The following is a 26,306-nucleotide window of genomic DNA, read 5'->3' as shown; positions in this document are numbered from 1 at the left end:
GACACACCCACGCGCATGAAGACACACAAATATACATGCCAACCCCGCCCCCCCCTTCCCCGAGAACACACATGCATACACACACATACAGAGGAGCATACACACATGCACACAAACATACTGTAATTAACCACAGGCTATTTACTCTCTCCTGCTGTAAATTAGACATGCAGACACAGTTATTACATTAGGGGGATCTACCATGCAGAATACTAACAGGAGGAGGGGAGGGGTCTAATACACACAGACACACACACACACACACATATGCACACACAGTCCCTCAGACTGACTGAAATGAGGCAGCAGAGAGGAGAATAGAGGCCCAAGCTCTTTGTTCCCCGCTGCATTTCATTATCAGCAACAGCAGCCCACACCGCTCGCACCACATGCACACAACTCACACCGCACACACCACACACACCGCACACACGACACACACGCAAACCTCCCCCTCCCAACCGGCTGCCTCCTCATGTACCACATTAGGACAGCGAGAGGAATAGAGACACAACCTCACTGCTACTCTCATGGCATCTGGGCTTTGTCAAGACCGAACTGCAGTCGGACATTTGTTCAGTCAGGCCATTGAGGATAGCTCTCCCTCTTTCTTTCTGGTCGAGGTTAAAGCACAGTCCTCATTCCAGCCCATGGAAGTATATTTGAGAAATTGAGTATCATATAAATGCAGGCAGATATTGATAAACTGTCCTGCACATAGTGTCTTGCATGTCCACCGTTGCGGTATTCATTCCTGTCTGATTATCTCTTTCTCTCTGTTATACTCTACCTCAATTTTTCTGTCTGTCTGTCTGTCTGTCTGTCTGTCTGTTTGTGTCTGTCTGTCTATCCTTCTATCCCTCTCTCTCTCTCTTTCTCTCTGTCTTCTCATTCTTTCTGTGTCGCTGTGTTTTCCCACGGTGATCGATAGCTCATTAGAATCATTGACTGTGGTTCATCAGGACCTGTTAAAGTCAAGACCAGAGAGAGAGAGAGAGAGAGCGAGAGAGAGCGAGAGAGAGAGAGAGAGAGTGTGTTGGAGGTACCCGTGGATGAAAAGCTATCTAAACAAGTCAGACGTGGCCACTGTTTTCTACATTACTGGAGGACGTTGTGTGTTGCAAGGTTCGGATTCAGTCGAATGTTGTGTGTGGCTGTCTCTCAGTCTGACTCGGGGAAGATTCTTACTATGCACCTCACGTGGGTGCCATGGTGTGTTGCTATGGTGATTGCCAAGGGAGCCGGTGGTAATAAAGGTGTTTATCTTAGACAGCAGTAAGGCTTCTCATAGGGCGTCTCAACATGGTCCCATCACACACCGAATTTGTATCACCGGTAAATGAGGGCCACACATGATAGCACACTCAAACACACCAACACAGAAACCGAGAGAAATACATAAAGGCCGGAACCAGAGGGGTTTTGTTAACAGTCCACACATGCACGCACGCACACAAACATACACATGCGCACTCATGCACGCGGGTAGATCATTCCGTGTTCATAACCTTGTTCAAACACTCGACTGTTTATACAGCGTGTGTCTGCGGGCAATGGGAAAACGTGTTTGCAAAGGACACTCCTGAGCTCAGACACACGCCAGAGACGAAGGGAGAGGAGCCGAGGACGAAGCCAGCTGACAAGCCCGGCTGGAGACCAAGTGGCAACCCTGAAAGCTTGGGGGCGAGGTGGAGAAAAGTCTAGTGGATAAGGAGAGTGAGGAAGAGAGCGTGAAGAAGACGAGGACGTTGAGTGGAGAGGGTTAAGGGCTGGAGAGGGATAACAGAGAGCAGAATGGGGGATTTGGCCCCTCCCCTCATTCCCTGCATAAATTTCACCCCTCATTTGCATACCCGCAGCATTATGTAGTATACTAATGAAAGTGTTTCCGTTATTGCCAAAATGGGTCGGGGTCTTTGTTTGCTGTCAAAAGAGTGTTTTCGTGGAAAAACACGAGATCGTCTATCGTCAGGCGGAAGAGCGCGTCGTGCAAAGATCTTGCTGGGAGATTAGCCCGTGATCACAGCCTTCTGCGTTCCAGCTAAACCTGGAGCTCAGGAGTGGACGGGGACATGGGGGATGGGGGACTGGGATTGGTTAATTAAAACAACATAAGGGGTTTTCTACCAACTCAGGGCTCCATCTCTCTGTGGAATAAGAATAGTCACATTGGAGCTGTGGCAGCTCTACTGTAATTACCTGCACACACAGGACATTCCCTCAGCCAGCAGATTAGAGACGTAGAGGCTAGGTAATGAAGAAGACCGAGCAGAGGATTTCAGAGTGGGGTCAGAAGCCCAGGGTAATCTTGCAAAGATGTCAGAGGAAAATGCAGTAGTTAAGGGGAGTCCAGAAGCGAGAGATAGTTAGGGAGTAGAGAGAGAGAGAGAGAGAGAGAGAGAGAGAGAGAGAGAGAGAGAGAGAGAGAGAGAGAGAGAGAGAGAGAGAGAGAGAGAGAGAGAGAGAGAGAGAGCAAGAAACCCACAGAGAGGGAGGGAGAGCAAACAGGGAGGTATGGAGACAGGGGGGAAGGGCGAACGAGGGATGAGCTACAAATGAGAGCTATGGCAGCTGCAGGTTGGCACAGTGCCATCCAGTCAGGGCTGGAGCAGGGGCGGGCATGGGCACGGGCGAGGGGGCGAGGCGGATAAGAAAGGAAGAGGAACGGGGAGGACCATAGACAGAACCTCCATGCTGCCACACTAGGATCATCACACAGACTGGCCACTCGGAGAGGGATGGAGAAGGAGAAAGAACGTGGATGGAGGGATGAATAGAATGACAAACGGCGAATCATTTGAGGCTTGGGCTCGGGTACGGCGAAGACCGTTGATGCCAACCGGGAACGGTGCCAACGTAGACGGGTCCTCTGCCGCCGTTCCCCTTTCTCCGTCCCTCTTCTTGCCCACGTCGTGTGCCAGCTTGTGGGTGCTGTTGCCAACCAGAGCCCTCAGAGCTGACGGCAGAGACAGCGGACTCACCTTGGAGGACTTGGCACCACTCAACATTTGTTTGTTTGTACGCTGAGCCACGAGAAGGGGCCCGGGCAACCGTTGCCAGCGGCTCAGCTATGGCATCTTTTCAGGTTCGGCGAGGACAGAGAAAGATGGCATCGTGCCAAACCGAGATAACACACTCTTCCATACCCATACGGTGGCTGGAGCTCCCAGGCGCTTTCGATGGATTCCGCGATGGCATTTCTTCCGGGGGTGAAAAAGAAGCTGACATGGCAGGGTGCCAACGTCAAGCTAGCAGACAGCCACAGGCACGACCAGATGCATACAGAAAACGGCGCCACACACACACCACATGGTCACGGAACGTTTTGGAACAGGCTGGCGAATGCGACCGAAGTCCATGGCGGGCAGGCGGGATGAGACATGTGTCTCCGCTGTGCCAACGTGGCTAGCTAGCCCGCGGCTGTTCATGCTATGGCACAGCCGGGCACAGCTGGAGAAGGAAGGAGATGGATGGTCATCTGGGCCATCAACTGCATGTTTCCAGGAGAGGAGGAGATGTGAGAGGGAAGGAGAGAACAGGGAGGCTGTGGAGATAGAAGAGGAAGAGGAGTTAGCACCGATGCACACTGACAGGAATGAATGGGTCTTAAAGGGATACTCTACACAGACTTGCCAGACTTAAAGGGAGAGGGGGGGGGGTGTTGTCAGGATGAGGGTTTCTCCTGCCAGTCAGACGGCTGCAGGCACCATGGGCGGGCGCTTGTCTGGGCATCCCATCGACGCCTAATTAACAGACACACACTAATTTCAACAGCCCATCATAATTAGTGATTTAATCGCTCGTCAACGCTTTTATTTTTTGTATTTTTTTATTGCGTCTCATGGTTGGATACGAGCGGATATGCTAATTCTCTCTTTCTGGCAACCAAGGAGCATCCAGCCCCGCCCTCCCTCCCCTCATTCCTTCCCCCTATTCGTCCTCCCTTCATCCTTGGCTCCAGACTCCAGTGGGATCTTAATTAAGAGCGGGCTTCATTATGCAAATGGAGTACAATAAACGACGGAGGAGGCGGAGCCAGATTCACACTGCAATGAAGAGAGCATTGGAGGAGGGAAAACAGAGAAGGTGGGGGTGGGGGGGGGGGGGGGGGGGTGACACGATGCTTCTACCAGCAGAGTGGTGTTGCCTCTGTTTAACATCAAACTTCAGTTCACAAAACTGTGTGTTGTGGTACGCTACGTATCTCCGATCAATAAGGAAGGAGCAAAACCTTCATTTGAGTCACGCTCTTTACGTCTCAACATTCACCAACATCTATGGAAGAGTCCAACAAGAGTCTAACATGAGACTAAGCCTGTTTCTCCGGCTGGATGTAGAGCCTGTAGCAGAAAAAATACAGTGAGGGACTGGAGACATAAAGACTCATTTTCAGCTGTGTGTGGATGGGGGGGGGGAGATAGGGAAGATATGGGGACAGACAGACACACTGACTGGAGCCTGAGCACTGCAGGGAGCTAATGTCATCTCAGTTTAATCATCGCACGGGATCGCGGGGTTCATGCAAATTCATTTGCATATCATTAAACAGAGAGAGGTTATGTGGTGCGGGCCGCTGAAATGGGATTGGATGAGGAGAGAGGAAAAGGCAAGGACTCGTTATTAAACAGCAATGTTTTATAGTCTGCCAGCCGATTCATTTAATTTGGGCGTAATTAAAATGTGTCAGACTCAATCAGTCATTCCAACAGGGGTCCCATCCATGTCTCAGGCTAAGAGAGGACAAGCATTGTATGAAGGGCTGAAAACTCACCAATAACCTATTCACTATGTTCATTACCTGGTTGTGATTATCGAAACATTCCATTGACCTAAATGAATAATGTAATGGGACTTTTCAAATGTCTTCCTGAGTGACTAGAGGTGAGGCCTCCTTTGGCTAGTGCCGGAGTGGAAGATATTTGATCCAGGCGAGGCATATCTCACGTTGGCTTTGTGACCCCACTTCGTCTACGCGTGTGTACGTCAAGGTGTGTGCGATTCCCCTTTAGCATAAGTGATGTCATTAGCAACGCCTTTCACATGCAGATCGGTCGAGCGACATGACAGTCGCTCAAAGCTGACACGCGTACGCACACACACACACACTCGCGCACACGACTGCACCCCCTGTGATGGTGATTCTGTTGTCTGTGGGCAGAGGGTGTAAAGATTAACATAATTCAGCTAATAAGTGTGAGTAATATTCACACAGTGACGCGTGGCATAGGAGCGGCCCCGCGGATGCTTATTTGGATCTCATTATGGATGTAAAGTACTGAGTGGGTGGGGGGGGGGGGGGGTCAGATGTGTGGGTGTGCTTGTATGGGAGGGGGGGTCACGAAAAGCACAGAAAATAATCATAAAAATGAGTGTTGTGACAAAGGGGAATGAAAATACCATCTTTATGGACTGATTGTATCTACCCTGTGTGGGGGGATCCACAGACTGGAGGACAAAGAGAGAGAATCCAAAGGGGTTTTACAGCTCTCGTCGTCCAGCTCGATGTAGGATGTTGGGGAAAGGCAATAAATACAGTATATGAGAATGTTCCGTTGAAAAGCACATTCTTACTGTTTAACTGCATGGATATATAGTATATGTCCCTGGAATCATGTGCTGAGAATCTGTTTCTGCTCCAGAAAGTTCCTATTATAAATAGACTCTATTTGAAGCTACCAGGGAAGCTCTCTCATGATTGATTAGTATGGCCTGACGACCATTAAAAAGTCATTTAAAAGATGGATAGGGACCACATCTCCAAATAAAAACCACTTTATACCTGATGAAGTGCTGAACAAACTCTCCTTCAAAGACATTTACTGATTACTGTCCTACAGTATAATATGTGAGTGTGTGTGTCTGTGTGTCTGTGTGTGTGTGTGTTTGAGAGTGTGTATATTCTGAAAGTATAACAGCAGAGTAATCACAGGGCACTCTCGGCAGATGTGACCTGTCATGATTAAAAATTGTACCTTTGTTGAACAGAGGCGTCAACGAGTACAAACGGTCACTGTTGATGTCTACTAAGCCATACTACCTGACCAGACATGCATATGCATAGCACACACAGAGATTGAAATCTGATAGCACACCGTGCCATACTGGGTCTGGAGTCTTATCATGTGAAACAGAACTGTGCGTGTGAAATTTCTGCCCTGTCCCTTTAACTGGGAGCTCAGCTGAGGAACTACGCTCTGGGACTCATGCATAAACATGAGCTGGCCTTTCAGCTCTCTCCTCACATAACCAATCTAAATCTAAATGAGCCCCCACCCCCCCCCCCCCCCCCCCCCCACATCACAGATACACCAGCAGGCAATGATATTACACCCCCCTCCAGCCCCCCCCTCCCATCCCCCCACCAACCCCCAGCGTCACATATACACCAGCAGGCAATAATTTCACGCCATCCCTCAAGCCCACCCCCTGTACCCCCCTTTTTGCCGCAGCCCCACCAGCTGCAGAGTACTCATTTGATTAAGAGGGGGAGGGGGGGATCACTTTATCGGGGTGACTTCCCAAGATGGCTATCAGCCACATGACCATCTCTGTCCCTCTGCCCCCTCCGCACATTCACTTTTGCTTTTGTTCTCAAACCGACGGTTTGAGAACAAACTCCCCCCCCCCCCCCCCCCCCCCCCCCCCCCCTCGTACAACCAACTAGGCCCCATGCTCTTATTCCCCCCCCCCCCCCCCTCTAGTACTATCCGCACAGGCTCCTACCAGCTAGCAGGGTCCTCACTGTGGCTGAGAGATAACGGGCTGGCGATCCGGGAGGAGATGAGACAGACGTTCACGGATGACTAGCGTGCACCTCCGTGATGCGAGGACTCCTTTCACACGTGACCGACCAAACCTGCACCTGCACCGGGCCCCATGGGGCTTTCCACTCCAGAGATGTGAAGGATGAAAATGTCTTTCTCTCCCTCTCTCTCTTTCCCTTAAATGTGCTGCATGGTGCAATTTTCATCAGCTCGGCCAGGGTCGTAAAACACACCATCATCATCAGCGGCAGGAGCAGTAGTGTAATTCATCCGAGGTCGTTAATATTCATCATATCATTTAGTCACAAAGGAAACTCATCTGGCTGAATGTCACACACGTAATTAATGAAGTGACCCCGGAGGTCAGGGATCCATTCACCAAACGCCTTACACACATCAGCGAGTTACACACACACACACACACACAACATGAGATTCACACACACGCACAACCAGTATACCCTTAAATCAAGACACACAAAGCCACATATAAGAGCAGTCACGTAAGCGCACAGAAGATCTTGCCGTGCACCCTCCCACAAACACGAGTCCCTCCGCCTCTCAGACACAGATAGATGAAGCAGACATGCACCAAACCAGACTTTATTTAGCTCTGTGGCATGGGGGGGGGGGGGGGGGGGGGGAGAGGGGAAACACACACCAGTGGGGTACGGTGGGGGAGGGGAGAGGAGAGGTAACACACAAAACCACGGGAGCAAGACATAGGGACAGGTGCACATCACAGGTATCTTTTTGGTCATCATCACTATGGCAACAACATCTCCAGAAAAAAGAAAATCATAGTTAATAGCTGGGTCTACAGTAGTATAACAGAGACTCTTCATCTAGAGGACCCAATATTTACATCTTACAGTCACTAAGACCCCCGGGAATGCAGATGAAAAGGAAATAGAAAATAATTTGTATACAAAAAAACTGTCTCGTGGTATTTGGAATGCACATTTCTGTACAGAAGTAAGATCATTGGTATTGTAGTAAACATTGGTTTGTTAAGGAGCAAAAACAGAACAGAGTCAGTCAGTCAACAACCTTTGGAAGGCTAGCAGTGGTGCCAGACCATCTCTGCATTCTGCTAGTACCCCATGGCTGACTGTTTGGGCTTCCAGCATGGAGACATGGAAGCTACAACACATGTACAGCAGCCTAGTGGAAGGAGGAGGGTCAGACTCGGTCAAACCTGGCACAGCAGTGACTATGCAGTTTTCTAATCTGCTGCTTCAACACAAGTTATCCTGAAAACTGGAAGCGTCTTTCTCCAACGTACTGGTCTTTTGACGACCTCAAAACACATTTCTACCACAGGACAGATGGCATAACTGCAGGTTTGACTAAGTTGAGGTCTACCAGAACAGAAGGGCAGGTTATTGACAGTGTCACAGTTATATTACTACAGTTTGTCGTCATTAAAGCCTAGTGGTAAAAGCCAACAGAGCATGCATCTCTCTACAGTATCAGTATTAACTACAGTACATTAGCAGCAAACTGGACTTCCTTATTAAGGGCTGAATCGCAACACTATGGTAGAGAAAAAGTTTGAAAAAATTACATTAATATTAGGGAGGTAAAACCGCTTTTTTTACAGACCTTAATGGCTCTTGAGGGGGTTTGGCTGTGGGTTTGGGATTTGGTCTGGGTTGGGGGGGGTTTTGGTTACACAGTCTCCAGTGTGCTTATTGAGAGGCATTAACAGTAGCTCAGATACAGGGACTCCAGCCTTCACCAGAAACAGCAGTACATCATCAAGTAAACAATAGCTTTCTTGTTGTGGTCGTATGCACCTATATGGTTAAAGTATTATTACGTCTTTGGATCTTGTCTTAAAGCATTAATTATTGTATTAGCTACAGTATTATTGTTATCATTATTACAGTCATTATAATACTGGCAACAGATGACAGAGGAGGAGAGAGAAATGAAAGATAGAGAGAGAGAGAAGTTTTAAATGCACATAAACATCAATAACATCCAAAGTTTTTCTGAGAGGCAAGTCTGTCTGCGGAGACAGTAGAAAAACGCCCAATGTTCAAAACATCCAAGTCTTGAGTCAAGCATACAAAAGCTAAATACTGTACATTAACCCCTCGTCACACCGTGGAATCCATTCAGTTCATCACTTTTTAGGTAACAACCCATTTCTCAGAGGTCCAAAGCCCTGATCTCTGGCATGCAGAGGTGGTTCTGCAGAGGTAATAGAACTTGCGTAGTCTAAGGACTCGTCACATCTCAGCTGTTTAAAGAACAGAAGGCTGTATATTATTAGGACCACATACTTGAGTCAGAGATCAGGTGAGCTGTTGACCTGAGAATAGAAGACATTACACTAAATCACATTACATCAGTAAGCCATTGGTAGTCAAACAGGAGTAACAGGCAAACCCTTGCCTTGACATATCATAAAGCTGTCATCATATTCAGACTCGAAGGATCATCGAAGCATGACAGTTAATCGCAATCAATAAGATCTATAACAAGAAACATATACGAAATACACACAATTTTGGGTAGAGTTTGGTTAAAGTTTCAATGTATATGGTTGAGTGCTTTAAAAAAATAGCTTGCCCTGTACAAGACAAACTGGCCTTTGCTTTCTGTGCTATTTGGGTTGGGAGGATCGACTGAAGGAACAGACAGTGTACATGTACAGTAGAAGACTTATCATTGGCTTGAGAGGGCGGAGCTACATTTAAGCACCATGACAGTCTATTGGTGCTCGGCTATGCCAGCTTCAGCTCTCGCCAAATCACTGGACAGACATATGCGCTGCAGCTTGATATTAATAAACCAGCATGTTGAAAAACAATCCTCGGACATGTACAATTTTGGTTACGAGCTTTGGAATTGGAGTCAGTCTTTACAAAAGCTCTTTGTGAATACATCAGTCCATTTTCAAGGTTCTTTTTCTTTAACTGCTTTGCTTTTCTCAAGTTTTGACTCTTGGGAGTTCTCTCTTTTTTCTTTAAAACAATGTCAAATATTTACATTAAAATCTCTTTGACAATCTCTTTGACAGCCTTTGCGGGGACTGCTCCTAAATGCTACACAGCGACCTGCCGTCTTTGAAAAGGGGGGTGGGGGGGGAGGGAGGGAGGGAAGGAAGGAAAGGGGGGTGAGAGAGGGAAGTCTGCCATGCAGACGAAGAGGTAGAGAGGATGGCTTGGGGCTAGCGGAGCGAGGTCAAACACTGGTACAATGGTCTTTGGCCTCGGAGGCATCCGGTCGGTCGGTTTGGTTGAACAGCGGAGTTGGCGGGGTAGGGAGAGGGCTGGTGACAATGGTACTTGGTAGGGGAGTTGGGCTGGGCCGGCACATTCTCCATAAGGTTTTGGAAAAGGGGGGTGGGGGGAGTTGGGAAAGTGCCTGCTGCTGGCTCAAAGCGCTTCTCTTTGGGCCTCTGGGGTTTTGTGTCTTTGGGGTGCTGAGGATGGAGGTTTGGCAGCATGGATGGAAGTCGCTCCAACCGGCTGGGCGGGGGGGGGGGGGGGGGGTTAGCAGGGACAGCCTTATTCGTCTGCACCCTACCTACCTAGGCTCTGTCTCTCTCCCCAGCCCGGGCAGTCAGCTCCATCTGATCCCTCTCTCCTGTGGCCGGCTCGTTGCTCAGGCTCCGGGCCCTCTTCTCCTTGGCACGGGCATTTTGGAACCACACCTGGAGGAGAGGCATACTTGCAATGAACATTGGCTGTACTTCTATGGCGAACACAGTCAAAGACTATCCCCCCCCCCCCAACAAAAAAATAATTGTTTTAACGGTTTCTATTTTCATAGGATAACCATTCTCTCAACCAATGTCGTTATGGGAGTGGACCCTCACCTGGACCACTCGGCGTGCCAGGCCCAGGTCCTGGCCCAGGGCCTCGCACTCCAGTCTGCTGGGCGTGCGGTGGTTCCTGTAGAAGGCCCGGAGCTGGAGCACCTGGAGGTGGCTCATGTGGGTCCTCTGGCGCTGCTGCTGGTTGTGGTGGTGGTGCCGCTGGGCCGGCTTGTCTCCCCAGGCGGAGGTGGCCGCGCCCGAGGCCTCGGGACTCGGGGAGGCGGGGTCCGCCAGGCTGGAGCCCTCCTCGCAGCCGTACTCCTCCTCCACCCCCTCTTCCGCCTCCTCCTCGTCTTCGTCCTCACCCTCTTGGTTGCTCAGGTCAAAGGCTAGAGAGTCAGAGTTCAGGGTTGCATTGCCAGACTCTAGATCTCTGGTGTTGGTGATGGCCCCAGAGCTGGGGGGGAGAAAGGGGGACATGGAGGAACACTGCCTTTCCCCGTAGGCATAGCTAGACAGATCTCCAAAGTTACCCAGGGGCGCAGCACCCATGGGCAGGCTGTATCCAACTCTCTCGGCCTCTGCCCCGTGACGGGACCGTATATGGGCGTCCAAGGCACTCCTGACCTTGAAGAGAGCCCTGCAGAAGGGGCAGCGGAGGTGGCTGTGACTCAAACTCAGCCCCGCACCAGCGCCTAGAGACCGGAACTGGCCCTTCCTCTCTCTGGCTCGGGTGTTCTGGAACCACACCTGTACAGAGGCAAACAAACAAAACACACACACACGCCTTCATTTTCCCCATGCTGCATGTCGTCATAGAAATAACACCCATGCAGTGTATCGAAGATGAGACTGGAAGTCTCTATTCTACGTAGATGGGGAATAAGCGTGAGTGCAGCTACCTGAACCACGCGTCTCCCCAGGCCCACGTCGCGGGCTATGCCCTCCAGGACCCCCCGGGTGGGGTTGGAGTCCAGGCTGTAGCGCTGGTACAGCACCTCCAGCTGCTCGGGAGTGATGGTGGTCCGCTGGCGCTTGTCTCTCCTCTGCTCTTCCTCCCGCTCTCTCAAACCCGCTTCGCACCCCTGTCTGACCTCCGGCGCCACTTTGGAACCTTGCTTGGGCGAGGGAAGCGAGGGGTGGGACAGGTTGGCGAGGGCGTGGTTGCCGTGGGCGAGGTTGGCGTGCGCGTTGCTCATGTGAGACATCATGTGGTGCGTGTGGCCGGGGTGCATCTGGGACATGGCCCCTGAGAGCAGTTGGCTGGTCAGAAGGTTTTGACTGGGGTGGAGCAGCATGTAGGGCAGGGGGCAGTCGGTGAAGCCCGGGTGGAGGAGCTTGACCTGGGACTGGGCTGCCAGGAGGTGCCTGGTCTGGTGCTCCTGCCACAGCTGGAAGGAGGGCAGGGATACAGGGCAGAGAGAGCACTGGAACTGGGGCTGGGCTTGTGCCTTGGTCTGGGGTTGGGCCTTGGACTGTGGCTGGTGGGAATCTGTGGGAGACCCTGGAGGGGGGAGGAACTTGGCTGGGGCTGGAGGTGGGGGAGAGTGGGGGCTAACTGGGGCTGGAGCAGGGATGGACCTCTGTAGAGCTGCGGGGCTGGACTGAGACCCAGAGTGGGAGGTGGTGCTGGGCTTCGGGGGAGAGATGTCGGAGCTGAGCTGAGGAGTCTTTGGGTGTTTTTGGGACGGGGTCTCTCTTCTCTGTGACCGCATCTCCGAGTCTAGGGCCTCACCCTCCGCCTCTCGGGTCTTCTCAGATGTCGATGGGGTTTTGAAATCCGCATCTCCAGGATGGCTCGACTCGACTTCGTCTCGAGTGCATTCCTTGTCAGTGTGGTGAGGGATGGCGTGGGGGTCAAGGGGAATAGGAGGGATGCCGGGGGAGTCGGAGTGGGCGTAGTACTCGTAGGCGAGGTCCATCGAGTTCTCGTTCTGGCTGTCGCACTGGCCTTCGTCGTCGTCGTCGTTGTCGCTCTGGTCCCGCTTGCGACGGCGGCCCCTCTGGGTGCCGTCTCCACGGTTCCTGTTTGCCCCCTCTTCGGGCCTTTCCTCTCTCCCTCCATCACTCCCCCTCTCCTGGGTTTTTCGGGCTCTCTGCCGGGCGTTTTGGAACCACACGACGATGACTCTGTTGGGGAGGGAGAGCAGCGCGGAGAGCTTGTCGTACTCCTCCTCTCTGGGGTAGGGGCTGGCCTCAAACACCCCCTGCAGGGTTTCCAGCTGCGGCTCAGTGAAGCGGGTGCGAGAGGACCGCCGGCTCCTGTGGTGCTCCCCCCTGGGGGTCTCCTGTCTCTGGGGCTGGGAGGGGTGTTGGGCTGGGGGGGCTGGAGACTGGCACAGTGGGGGGTCTGACTGAGAAAGAGCCGGTGGTTCCTCTCCGGTCTTCTCCAGGGAAGTGGTGGGGGGGTTGCTGAAGTTGTAGGGCGAGTCCTTGTCACGCTGGCGCTCCTTGAACAGGGTGTTGCGGAACCAGTGTTTGATGACTTTGTGAGGGAGGCCGGACAGGGCGGCCATCTTGTTGATCTGTTCGTCACTGGGCAGGCTGCTGATGTTGAAGTGCTGCCGCAGGACGTTCAACTGCTCCTCAGAGATGCGCGTCCGCGCCCTCTTATTTTGGCCTGACAGTCCTGGGCTCAGCTGGGGTTGTTGACCTAGCAGCGCAGGGCTGAGTTGGGGTTGTTGTCCCAGCAACGCTGGACTTAGCTGGGGTTGTTGCCCTAGCAACACGGGGCTGAGCTGAGATTGGTAGAACTTAGTGAGGTCAGAGTTCAGGCCCGGGTCCATGGTGGAGAACATGGCCTGGGACTGGAGTGCCATGGACTGTATCATAGCAGGGGAGAGCAGAGGGAGGTCTATGGGGAAGGGCATAGGGGGTATGGGGAGACTGGGTAAGGGGAGGAGGGGTAGAGGTACGGAAGCTTTGGGCTGGGGGGCAGGTGGAGAGGAGTCTGGAGAAGGGGTGCTCGGGACCGCAGCCTCCTGCCGTGGAGAGCTTTCTGGGTGGGAAGGTGATGGAGGAGGAGAGGGTGTGGCTGGCGCAGGAGCTGGAGTGAGGGCTTTGGCTGGAGATGGGGTGGAGGCCGGGGCAGGGTGGGACAGGAGCTTGGGCGGGGAAGTGGCTGCCTCCGGGTCTGGAGTCGGACTTGCAGCAGGGGCGGCCTTCTCCACGGACAAGGTGGTGTGTGTGAGCGGGTAAAGACGGTCATACTTGATTCTGTACTGCCTGGAAAAGCTTTCCAGCATAGTGGGAGGCAGAAGCAGCTTGTGCACATACTCCTGGTGGCTCTTTAGCACCAGGAAATCCGAGAAAAGCTTCCCGCATTCTCCACACTCCCTCTCCTCCGGACATCCTTTCGCCTCGCCGCTCTCCGCTTCCTCCCCGTTCTCCTCCGGGCAACGTTCCGTCTCTCCGTTTTCCAGTTTGCCGTTCCTCAAGTCGACCTCCGACTGTCGCTCCAGCCGTGCGCTCTCACAGTCCTCCTGCCCCCCGGCTTGTGGCTGTGCAGGACTCCTCTGCGTGCCCTGGGTGTACTGAAGGGCCAGCTCATAGCCGAAGCTCCCCAACAGAGCTCTGAAGGCCCCTCCGCTCACTGCAGCATAAGGCACCCTGGGAGGAGGACAGCTACAGTCACCGTGGCGGACCAAGGAGCCAAGATGGCCGACACGTGCCTCTCCCTCCTCTGGCTCTCTCTCAGTCTTGACTTTCACTCCTTCTTCGCCCTCTTCCCCTGGGCTCGGCGCTCCGTGTCTCTGGTCCGTGCGGGAGTAGTCGTCTGCTGCTTCGCATGGGGGCTCCTGAGGAGGTTCGGTTGGGTTCGGGGCAGGGCCATCTCTGATGGTTTCGCCGCGAGGCTGCTCCGAGTCCGGGGAGGGGGCAGAGGCAGTCTGCCTCGTCTCCGGGCCTTTAGGAGTGAACTCTGGGCCGAGGTTCAGCTCGCCAGAGAGGTAGAAGGGCAGAAGCAGCTGCTGCTGCAGTGACAGGAGGCTGTCTGGAGTGATGCTGAAGTGCTGCTTCATGAGCGCCTCCGGGCCTAGGGAGAAATGCTGGAGCAGGGCTGGGTTGAAAAGCTGGGACTGGAGCAGGCTGGTGTGCTGCTGGAGCTGGGCCTGAGCCTGCGCTAGCTGCTGCTGCTGCTGCAGCAGCATCAACGTCTGCTGGCCTCTGGTCGCTAGCAGGTCCGCCACTCTCCTCTTGGCTTGGAGACTCTCCGCCTGACCCAAGAGCTTCCCGTGGCCGTCACCCCGTGAGCTGGGGCCTGCTGGGGAGGACAGGGAGGGGCTGGCTGCGCCGAGCCCCCTGGAAGACTCTTCTCCTCCCCTGGGTAGGGGGCTGGAGGCCGCGGCCCGGGCCGAGGGCGGAGCAGGGGTTTGGGCCAAGGACTGCGGCGTCTGGGTCTGGGCTGCACGGGCACGGGACTGGTGGAGGACCGAGCGGAGGTGAATGTCCAGGGTGGAGCTCTGGCTGTAACCCACCCCGCACACCTTACAGCGGTAAGGTCTGGGGTCGGCGGCGCGAGGAGCATCGGTCTGCAGCGGGCCCGAGTCCTGCTGGGCCCGTCTGGCCCGGTGGAGGTGGGAGACGGAGTTGTAGTGCACCAGGAGGATGGTTTTCTGGGTGAACGACTCGGAGCACACGGAGCACTTGTAGGGCCGGGTGGGGTCCATGTAGCGCTCCATGGTGGAACTGGAGCTCCTTCGAGGAGGAAGGCTGTGGCTGGGTTCCGACCCGCTCTCCTCCTGCTGTGGTGCTGGCGGACCTGGCTCGCTCGCTCCCAGACCAGGCTTTCCTGCCAGCTCGAGAGGACGGTCCTCTTTCTCCACTTCGTCGTCCATCGTTTCGTCCCCTCCGCCCTCCCTATTGGGCTCCACTGTCCTCTCCCCACTCATCCCCTCTCCTCCGTCTTCCAGGGCCTCGTCCTCGCCTTGGTCCTGAGCTGTGGCAGGGGCTTGGAGTGAGGCTGTACTCTTCCCCTGGTCTGCCTGGCCCCTCTCCAGGAGGGCGTTCTGCCCGAGGGCCATCTCCTGTGGGGTGTGTGTGTTGTTAAGGTGCCTCTGAAGGGCTTCTTGGCTGCGGCACTGCCTGGAGCAGAGGGGGCACTCTGTCGCCGCCCTCATGGCGTGGTACTGCCAGTGCACCTGGAGCTTCTCCCGGGTGGGGAACGCCAGGCTGCACTTGCTGCAACGGAACTTGTAGCCGTGGCGATCGGACAGGGCGAGGTCACCGGGCGGGGAGGGGGGCGAGTGGGGGAGGAGGGGGCTGAGGGACTGAGCGTGGCCGTTGGGGGTGTCAGGTTCGGCTGAGAGCTGTTCCTCGAGCGGGGGGGTGAGGAGGGCTGGCACATGTTTAGGTGTGGTCGGGTCTCGTTCAGGATCCTCCATTAACGTGCCTGGAACACACAATAATAACAGGAGAGTTTTACAGTATTCCAAAATAATACATTTAAGTAAGCCATTAGATAATAGAAATTCAAACGAAATATTTTTTTTGTCAAGCAGAACCGCTAACCATTATTTTGGAGGGAAGAATCCTTGCTGCTGGAGGCGTTCTGAGGATTCTGTTGTTGTGGATCCGGTTCTGGGAGGAAGGGACCCTCTGACTGCTCAGACGATGGTAACACCTGGAGAACAAAAGGGGCGGAGACGTTAAATGTCGATCTGAATCTGTCCTGGTTACCTCTCTACCTCACGTGCCAATCAAAAACACCATGATGAAAATACGGTTTCCTTTCAGTTGTGTTATTTTGTATCATATATGGAGGCCGAATTGGAATACATTTTATTTAAATGGGTGGACACTGTAATTCAACATTTTTTCTGATTCCTAATCATTGTGATAAATTGTAATTGTACTAAATGAGAGATGCTTTTTCTTCTTCTGATACTGGACCCTTGTACAATATGTGAAAGCACGTAGTGAGAGTGTATGAATATATGGATGCAATACCAAGAACCTGCATGTATGGAGGCCAATATTTATAGGTGCAGGAGGTATAACTCTGCCCTTGAGCTCTAACGTTGCCCTCTAAAAACCCCTGGGGGTTTAATAAAACTTTATTGAACTCAATAATGAATTCTGAAGAAATAAATTATCTGTTCTTATAGGAACAGCCAGGTTTCCGGTTCCAAAGCACTAAACACATATAAACCAGAGAAGCTAGCCTGAGGAGAGGTAACACAGGGATTTACATGACAAGAGTATTCTCGGCATAACAGCTTTATAAGAGACAGAAGCGACACACACCACACACACACACACACACACACACACACACACACACACACACGGCCGTTGCAGAGAGACTGAAGGTCAGGCTTAATCTAGAGAGCGTAATTGGAAAGCAAGGTACATAATGGCCATCATCACCTCAGTCTGAATTAATGAACCTCAATTACTATTAGAGAGAGAGAGAGAGAGAGAGAGAGAGAGAGAGAGAGAGAGGGGAGAGGGGGAGAAGAGAAGGTGCCTCAGAAAAAGAGAATGAGACAGCAAGGGGAGATGGAAAGGGAGGGAGGGAGGGAGGGGTAAGACCAAGAAAGGGAGAGAGAAAAGGATGAGGGGGGGACGCAGGGGAGCCAACCTGGAGAGGGGAAGGGAGGGGTTAAGAACAAGAGGGAGAGAGGGCAAGCGACAGCAAGCAAGCGGGCGGGGGGGGGGGGGGAGAGGGGGCAATGCAAGCAGAGGGAGGGATGAGAGTCAAAAGAGGGGGAGGGGAGGGGCAAGAGTAAAAAAGGGTGAAAAGAAGGAGGCAGTGAAGTGGAGGCAGAGGCAGGGAGAGACAAAGGCCACTTAGCATACGGGCTAGCGAGATGGAGCGCGGCGATGTGGATAGATGACCACTCTTTGTTTCCTGGAGAGACGCAGGCGAAAAAAAAGCACGGGGCCCATTTGAGCTTGACTGCACTTCTGCTAATAGAGGGGCTACTTAAACATGCGTTATGAAAGCCCTGCCTTTCTCTCACTCAAGCACGCTCACATCCTCTGGCAAAACCGTTTATCACATATTTATATATTTAATACGATGCATACACATATACGCGTCCTCGAAGCTCGACGGCTTCAAAGGCGACAGTGGGCAGCATCTTAAACGTGCGCTGCCTTCTTCTCTAGTGCTTTCTTAATGTAATTGTCTCTGTGTATCTAACAATACCCCACCCCCCTTCCTTCCTGCTGGCCTGTCTTTAATCACACACGCACACACACACACACTGACCGTGCTGATGAGCTTATCCACGCAGTCCTGGGCCACACTGTGGAGGTGTGTGAGGTGGTGTCTCAAGTGTGTGTGGGCCAACTTGACCTGGCACAGAGGACACTGGACAGGCTGAGGAGCGAGAGAGAGAGAGTGAAGGTGGTGCGGGGGGGGTGTCAATCGTCCAATTCACGAAAGGCCTTGAGCCCATACACGTTTCCAGCACTCTTGCATGGTTCGCTGTGGATGGAAAGGCGTCTGATACAAAGGGAATGAGTTTCTCTAAAGAAGCCACCCACCTGCTGGTGGGCAGTGTGCTGGTGTGTTCTGGGCCGTTTCGATAGAAAGGGGCTCTCCATCTCTTCTGACCCGGGGGACGGACGCTTAGCTGGGGGCATTGAGTCTCTCCTCTCCCGATCCTCTCCACTGGTATCATCTATAAAAGCGACAACACATTCAGAAGTCTGTACAAGCCAGGGGAAAGGAGCCACTTCAGTCGAAAATATGGAGAACGGGGTTTGAACCGTTGACGTGACTGTTAAAAGAACGTTATGGTGGCAGGTCTTCCAGTGGCAGGATCCATCTTACCTGTCTCTTTAGCGGCCCATCTCTCCCCCCAGGTGTCCGTGTCTTTGGTTTTGTCGGATAGACAGTTGGAGTCCTCACTGGAATCTTCCAGATCATTAAAATCTCCTGAGGGGAGGAAAAAAAAGAAAGAAAAAGGAACCTAATGTTATAGAACAGGTCTTGGTGACATAGAACACTGGTCTGACATCAAGTCTCACTCTTCGGACTCACTTTAAACTAGATAATAGGCCTCAATGAGACAGCACTCTCTTTTACTGACACTATTGATCAGGCATTGATTCTCTATTAGAAGCCCGTCTCGGGTCGAAAGGAGTTAATACAGACTTGACACAGATCACTTAATCCAGATTAGATCGAGACAGAGTAGGATTTAAGGAAAGTTGTTAGATGGGTGGGTTTGCATCCGATCCATAATCACAGCGTTGTATACAATATGACCGTTTAAAAACACTGACACATTTGGGGCGGGTTTTAATAGCTTCCACGGATACAAAAATCTGCTCAATTGTGATAGGCTTACGGCAAGAATTGATCCCTCTTTGTTCATTAGTGTACACTGATGTTATTGGCCCATTGATTAACAGGTGCTAGTTGACTGTTTTCAGAGGTGATTGGGGATGTAACAAGGATGTATATTGACTAATCAATTGATGCAATCAATATTTGACCAACATGGCCCGTTTCTCCGCTCTCTCTCCACGTCCCAGCTCTGATCTGCCTGGCTTAGCTTGGGGGAGGCTGGGGGAGGCTCTGGGCCCCACGGGACCCTTGTAGAAACGTGTCTCCTACAAGACTTACATCCTCATTAGAATGGGGGGAAAACCTATAAGGCACAACCAGGCACACAATGCGGGCAGGATTCTCCAGCTATTTGAAATCAAAACACACTCTTCTCCCGCCGCCCCCCTCCCCTCTGCACACACTTAACACGGACGCGTCCCCACTGTATACCTGCATCGGGTGTCGAACACTTTCTTATGGTAAAGATGGCCGCCAGCTCCTCCCCTTCCATCAGACCTCCCTCCGTGGGGGGCGGCCGCCCCAGGAGCCCCTCCTTCTGCTGGTGAGCGGCAGAGTGGGTGTGTCTGGTCAGATGGAGCTTGGAGGGGGAGGAGAAGTTACAGGGAAGACAGTGGAGGAGCCAGGAGCCTTCCTCGACAGCACTGTCATACTTCTGCAGAAACTACGGGAGGAAGAGAGAACGGGATACACAGGCCTCGTTAAACGGGCGGCGCACCTAGCCGACGCGCGGAGCAAAAGTGGCAACTACAACACAAGCCGAACAATGTCATCTCATCGAGAGTAAGCGGAGCGGAGGGGGAAACATTTTTACACTTCAAGTCGCGAACAAAATGACGCCTGTACAGTTCTAAACCTCAGGTAGGGCCTACTTCTGGGGTTAGCATGTGAAGGGTTAGCATATGAATGTGCTCCTAGAACCTAAAACGCCAGAACTACGTTATACAGACAATGAGCACTCGTGCTACATCCCCTGGCAGTCAGTGAGTGGATGTGTGTACTGACCTTGTATACGCTCTGACTGGCCTCATGGTGGGCGCCGAGGCAGTGCGCCCGGAGCTTTTCCACGCTATTAGTCACATGGTCACACAGGTTACACCTAAGCTGGACGGGGTTTCCCTTGGCAACCAGGTTGGCCTCCTCCTGGCTGGTGGCTCCGCCCTCTCGGATGTGAGCAGCTAGCTGGTACCTGCTGCGGTGTCTGTCTGTCTGGCAGTGCAGGCTGAAGTTAGCCCTGAGAGGGGTGGTGTAGCCACACAGCCTGCAGTGGCAGCCTCCAGCCACTAGGGAGCACCAGTCAGACTGGGGCAGAGAGCGAGGGGCGCTCAGGTGCTGCTCCAACGCCTCCATGCGGTCCGAGGAGAAGCAGAAGCACACCAGGCACTGGAACACGGCTTGGGAGAGGGCTGGGGTGGGGGAGAGGGACGGGGGCGGAGGAGGGGAGGGGGAGGGGGACGGAGAGGGGGTGAGGGTGGATCCTAGGGTGGCCGGAAGTTCTGGTACTTGTTGACTGCTCAGCCGCATGGTCAGAGAGAGCTCTCCACCTAGGACACACAGACACACACAGGACAAGAGGAAACATATGAAGTGTCGGTGTACAACTAAAAGGCTTTTATCGAACACCTTCTAAAATTGTTTGAGGTATTTGTGTGTGTGTGTCCCTCACCTGTGCCATTTAGGTGTTTGAGCTGGGCTAGCTGGGGAGTCAGGCTCCTGCAGTGGGACAAGTAGTAGCCTCTCTGCAGACGCATCATGTTGTGTGTGTGTTTCTCGCTGGTGGTGTGTATGCGCAGGTTCCGGGCAATGCTGGTCTCGTAGTCGCACACGTCGCAGCGCCACCGCTTGCCCGCGGAGTGCGCGGGTGTCATGTGCTTGGCAGGCGGCGTCACGGCGTGGTGCGCGTGTTTGAACGCCTGCTCTTCGGCCGCGTAGCCGTCGGACGGGCCACAGGGGTGCGGCGCCTGTTCCGCCTGCGCGAACGCGGCGTGACCATTGGCGTGTCCTCCCGCTTGAACATTGTTGAGGTGCTTGTCTGACTGCATGTGGATGCTGAGGTTGCCTTTCGACGAGGTAGCGTAGTCACACACCTCACAGCGGAAGGGCTTGTACCCGCAGGCGTACGTCTCCCCTCGGGCTAGGCGAGGATGGGACTGCCCGCTGCTACAAAACAAACACGCGTCCCTGTTCCCGCCGCACACGCACTTCCCCTCCGGCCCGCCGCACACGCACTGCCCCTCCGTCTCGGGGTGTTTCTCCTTCATGTGGGCTTGCAGGGTCTGCTGGGATTTGTAGTGCCAGTTGCATTTGGGGCACTTGAGCGTCTTGCAGGAGTTGCGGGAGTGCATCAACGTCATGTGGCTGCTGAGTGAGTTGGGGGAAAGGTCTTGCTGGAGGCTCTGAAGGACAGCATCTTCCCTTTCTTTGTTTCTCTCCTCGTCGACCTCGCTCTCGCCCTGGCTGTCGTTTGGTTCTGGAGCTTTGGCACCGTCTCCATTGGCAATGGAAGTCTGAGTAACACCTGCCGCCCCGCCTTCCTCAGCATGCATACTGGTAGACTCGGGAGCCATGAGGGGGAAAGCGAGGGCAGACTGCTGGGATTTAAAGCTCTGAGGAAACCCTGGAGTACAGCCCTGATCTCCCCTCAGAGTGTCTCTCAACTCTGCCTGGCTCAGCGGGGACGGGGAGGAGGAAGTATACGTGAAGTGCTTTGGAGAGGTGGAGGGAGAGGGGGAGAGCTTTGGAGAGGTGGAGGGAGAGAGCTTTGGAGAGGCGGCGGGAGAGGGGGAGAGCTCTGGAGCGATAAAGAGAGAAGGGCGGGGCTTTGGAGAAGTCGGTATTTTGCTGTAGTGTGCGCCGTTGGCCATTACAGTGCTGGAGGAAGAGCTGTGATGGCTCTGTTGAGGTAATAAAGAACATTTGGATTTGGTTTGGCTTTGGTTTGAGATGGCCTCCTCTTGCTTCTCCTCGTCTTCCCCTCCGTCTCTGCTGCCATGGGGCTCGATGCACACCGCCTCCTCTCCCTCATCCGCAAACACTTCCTCCTCATCCGTCTCTTTCTCCCCCGCATCCAGGCTCTGTCCGTCCCCTCGTTTGTGTCCACCTCCCTCGGTCAGCTCTCCTCCCTGGGTCTCCTCTCTGGCCTCGGACCCCTCTGCGCCCCCCTGCTCTGGCTCGGGCTCAGGCTGGGTCAGGGGCTCTTTGGCAGGGGCCGAGGCTGAGGTACAAGAGGACCACCCCACATCAAGACTCGCCGCCGGGCTCAGGGGAGGAGAGGCCGTCTTTCTCTCCTCGCCTTCCCCTCTCCCTCCACCCCCTCCTCCCTCACAGCTGTCCATTCCAGAGCCTACAGCTGACTATCATCACCTCTCCACCTGGAGGGAAGCGGCGGGGAGGGAAAAGACAGGAAGGACAGAATCAAGCCGATGATATTACACAACAGTCTCATGGCAGAATATTGATCAGGGTCTATGAGTAGCATCAGTTTAGCTCAGTCTTCACAGGGCACACCACACAACGCCTGGCTACCTGGGGCCTTAGCACTTTAATAGGAAAATCAATAGTCTGAGCGCTAAACTAAGTAGAGGAATGCTGGTAAAGGTTACGCCGGCGGTCTGTGGTATTCCAAAGGGATCTGGATGGATTGAACCAAGCAAAGAGTGCTCTCTCTCTGTTAAGGCTGGAAATACCTTTCTCACTCTCGCTTGGAAAGGAGAGAACACCGAGCAACCTTATCCATCTTAGGTACAGCCAAGTCAGCAGAACAGCATGTGCGTTACAGGACACCCGTAAGCGACATGAGCAACCCACCCCGGCAACACACACACACACTTCAATTATACCCTTTTATTTTTTTTACATTGAGTACTAATTGGCAATTAAGGCAGTACCTGAATGTGGCCACAAAAATGCAATAAATCTCACAAATGTTGTTCCACTCGTACGCTTCCACCCGGATATTTCATAACCCATCTTTCAAACCTCGTGATTATTGTGTTGTACACAATACATAATCAACTCATTGTTTATTACAATCCAAGCAATGCTCAAAATGAGCATCTCTCTCCTCCGTGCCCCCCCCCCCCCTCCCCTTGTCTGGCTGATGATGGATGGCACTGGCAGTGGATACAGCACTCTCTCTCTCCCCCATATTGCGCCCTCTCTCTCTCTCTGTCTCTCTCTGTCTCTCTCTCTCTCTTTCCCTGTCCCCCTCTCTCTCCCTGCATTCAACAATCTCATCACTGACCTCTTTTAATCAAGGGAAGACCTCAATGCACCCTCACCTTCTCCTTCAGCTGGCCCCCCCACCCCCACCAGCCCTTTCCCTGCAGCTCCTCTCCCCCTCCTTCCCGCTCCCTGTGATATATGGCTCATAGCTTCTCTGTGATGGAGCTTTAATGTACTGTGTTTATGTCACAGGGCACAGACCCCTGTCCACTGCAGCTGGCTGCTGTCCTGGCCAGGCCTGAGAGCTAGCAGGAGGTATGCCAGTCAGCCCACCTGCCCGCCCACCTGCCAGCACAGATCACCCCCATCTGATAAAGATTTTCATTTACACTGCAATCAATAACCTGGGTCTATTGGCTATCTAACTATTTATACAAGCATTCCCAGCTCTCCATCGATTCAAAGTACGGGAAACCATTACTTAGGAGTGTGCGTGTGTGTGTGTTAATTTCTGCTTTGTGCATTCAACATGGATCAGATGTTACACCCTACAACACCATTTACCAATGGATCTCATAATATACAAAACCACACACGTACTTGTTTAATATACTACTTGTCTACAATAAGTAATGCTACATTTTACTGGATGCATACCAGTTGCAAGTTATTTTGTAGAATTATATTGCACAATACAATTTCTCAATACAGTATAACGTGAGTGTGTCTGTGTCAGTATGCGAGCTACACTGATATTGTGTGTGATATAAAAACCGAGAATCTGATCAAATTTACATTTCTACCATTTTGTCTTTGATCATTTTATCTTCGAGATGTCTTTCGTCAAAATAGAGTAGCTAACCGAGGCCGAAGAGAGGAATGACTACTTATTGAAACAATCGTGAAATCAAACAAGACCCCAGAAAGCAGTGCCGAGCATTCTCGTCTTTGAACGTAGGCTAGTTACTGTGTGATAACAACTACGGTTCTACGATATCGACTGAAGAAAAACTAATTGGCAGATACTAAGAACACAAACTCAGCAGCTTGCGTGGACAAAAACTGCATATATGGCTTTCTATGTCACCAAGACCGCTGCGGACAGTAGCCTTAAAATGTGTTTACAAAGAGCGACGAACCACCAGAATGTCTCTTCCGTAAACAGCTCCACAGATTTAAAGGTTTTAGCCTTGTAAGAACGCCAAAAGAAACTACAAAAGACGGCTTGAATGCGATCAACTCATGTAGGCTATACAGTCACCACAAAACGGTATCTGTTATTGTTAATATAAGATGAATACAAACTAATACACTTACATCTCAGCAGCGGCACGGGTTCCGTGTGCTCTGTGTGTAGTAATCCAGTAAACACGCGTGTAAAACATCCACTTATTCCATTTGGATGGATCTACAGTATTTGTTGACGGAACGAACAGGAGAGAACAGCATAGCGGGGTCCAACTTGTTTGCAAACAGTAAATTAAAGCTATAATTACAGTAAACAGACGATGCGGAGACGGAGGGGGGAGTGCGAGCTCCAGAGGTAGAGTGAATTCTGATCAACGAGGAGAAAAAACACTTGGGTCTTTATTCCTACTAATTAGTTTCCTTCAAAAAATGGCTGAGATTGACGCACTGCGCATGCGCGTCATTGCGCAGACATCGCTAATTAGCCAGTTTGGATCAATAGGATTCCGCGATAGAGAGACTGCCGAAAGAGGGAGATGAGATTGGGAGAAAACATTCGAAAAGATATAAAGCACATATGATATGATAAACAAATCTGCCAATGTCAATATTCCAGCCAGAAAATTTAACAAAACCTCGAGTCTAGCTGAGTCACCGCTTATTCTAAACCTGTGATTTGGCCAACTAGAAGAGTTTACACAGCTATAATTTGGAATATCCATATGAATTCAATACTTACATATGGATAGACTATAAAATGATTGCCTATAGCTTATCATAATGTATTGGATATGCATATAGTCGATGCCGATACAGGCTGTTTTCTTCTCTTTCTATGATGATAAAGCCCCATTCACCTCCACCCTTAAACATTGACCATAGTTTATAATTCCTCAAATTGCTAGTCTTAATAATTTGATTATTGAATTGATTTAATTATTCAAATTACCCCAAAATCACAATTACAGTCAATGTAGTCTAAATATACACAAGTGAACTGACTAGATTCTCAATCATCTTACTAGAAAACAGTGTTTAATGAATAGTTGAACAACAAATCGTGTCGTGTGGTCCTATACTGGTGTCTGTCCATTGAACTGTCATCACAGTACTCAAATATGTTCGTGTAAACATGGACAGAAAATCCTTGTGTTTTCTCTCCTCGTCGACAGGCGTCCTCACATTCGAGGCTATTGTTATGATAATGCAGTTGTTGATTTCATAAGTGATGTGCAATCTGTCGTTCTCTCAAAATCCAGATTCTATTGAACAAAAATCTGTCCTACCTTTAGAAAAAAAAAATCTAAATATAACCTAGGTCTTGTCTTCCCCTGGCTAGCTGTGTCTGAAAAAGAAAATGTTGTTGCATGTTTGTAGGCCTACCCTATATTGTTGATAAGTAATATAAATTCAAATGTAGGCTATTGTAGGCCCTTTTGTTAATTAATGTTTAAACAAAAATGAAATGCAGTCAGTTAAATCATATTTTACACGAGATGAATACACGGGATCTTTACAGGCCTAAATCAAGTGGAGCCTGAAATTTTGCGACGTTGTCTTTACATAAAATTCTAGCGATGTTCTCTCTCTTTCCCTCTATCTATGCGTGTGTGTGTGTGTGTGTGTGCGTGTGTGTGAATGTGTGTGTGTTTGCGTGTATCTGGGTGTGGGTGTAACCATTTTAGGCCTATCAGTCCTATGAAATCCTAAATGAAAATATGTTGTATGCTATAGCCAATGCCTATAGCCGACTGTTTCTGAAAACCAAAACAATCTTCTCTCAATTGGGGATGATAATCCAGCCTATCATTGTATTTGATTAGCCTGTGTGGTTCACTAAAATAACAAGAAACTACAAATGATTCGCGTGTCCACGTTTGAAATCCATTTGAAACGGATTTTAGATATTAGTGCGCGAAATTAACACAGATTTGTGCTGTTACAAAGATTAGGCTATAGTTTGACTATTGACTCATGGATGAGATAACGTGGTTATTTGATCATTGTTATTATTATAATTTTTAATTGATCCAACCATATTTTAGATTAGGCTACTCGGCTCTTTACTTTCGTTCATCCTGCTTTAAACGTGTTGTCATTCAGTTTTAGTTCCACAAAT

At 51.5% G+C, this 26,306-nt stretch overlaps 1 protein-coding gene across 1 annotated transcript; it reads right to left on the bottom strand.

The window, feature by feature from the left end:
• Window positions 1–7,407: 7,407 nt before the first annotated feature.
• Window positions 7,408–24,612, bottom strand: LOC124476517 (zinc finger homeobox protein 4-like). Its single transcript, XM_047033698.1, has 11 exons — window positions 24,317–24,612; window positions 20,502–22,206; window positions 19,841–20,379; window positions 19,268–19,499; window positions 18,317–18,421; window positions 18,028–18,164; window positions 17,750–17,860; window positions 16,045–16,156; window positions 11,439–15,925; window positions 10,597–11,286; window positions 7,408–10,431 (listed from the first exon to the last, which is right to left on the bottom strand). Exons 2-11 carry the CDS (start codon window positions 22,168–22,170, stop codon window positions 10,309–10,311), a joined length of 8,205 nt encoding a protein of 2,734 aa, XP_046889654.1. The 5' UTR covers window positions 22,171–22,206; window positions 24,317–24,612; the 3' UTR covers window positions 7,408–10,308.
• Window positions 24,613–26,306: the final 1,694 nt, after the last annotated feature.

This window comes from Hypomesus transpacificus, chromosome 14, assembly GCF_021917145.1.
Source record: "Hypomesus transpacificus isolate Combined female chromosome 14, fHypTra1, whole genome shotgun sequence".
Classification (NCBI taxonomy): Eukaryota; Metazoa; Chordata; class Actinopteri; order Osmeriformes; family Osmeridae; genus Hypomesus; species Hypomesus transpacificus.
The sequence above is the reverse complement of the archived record's forward strand: the minus strand, read 5'-3'. Positions and strand labels throughout refer to the sequence as shown.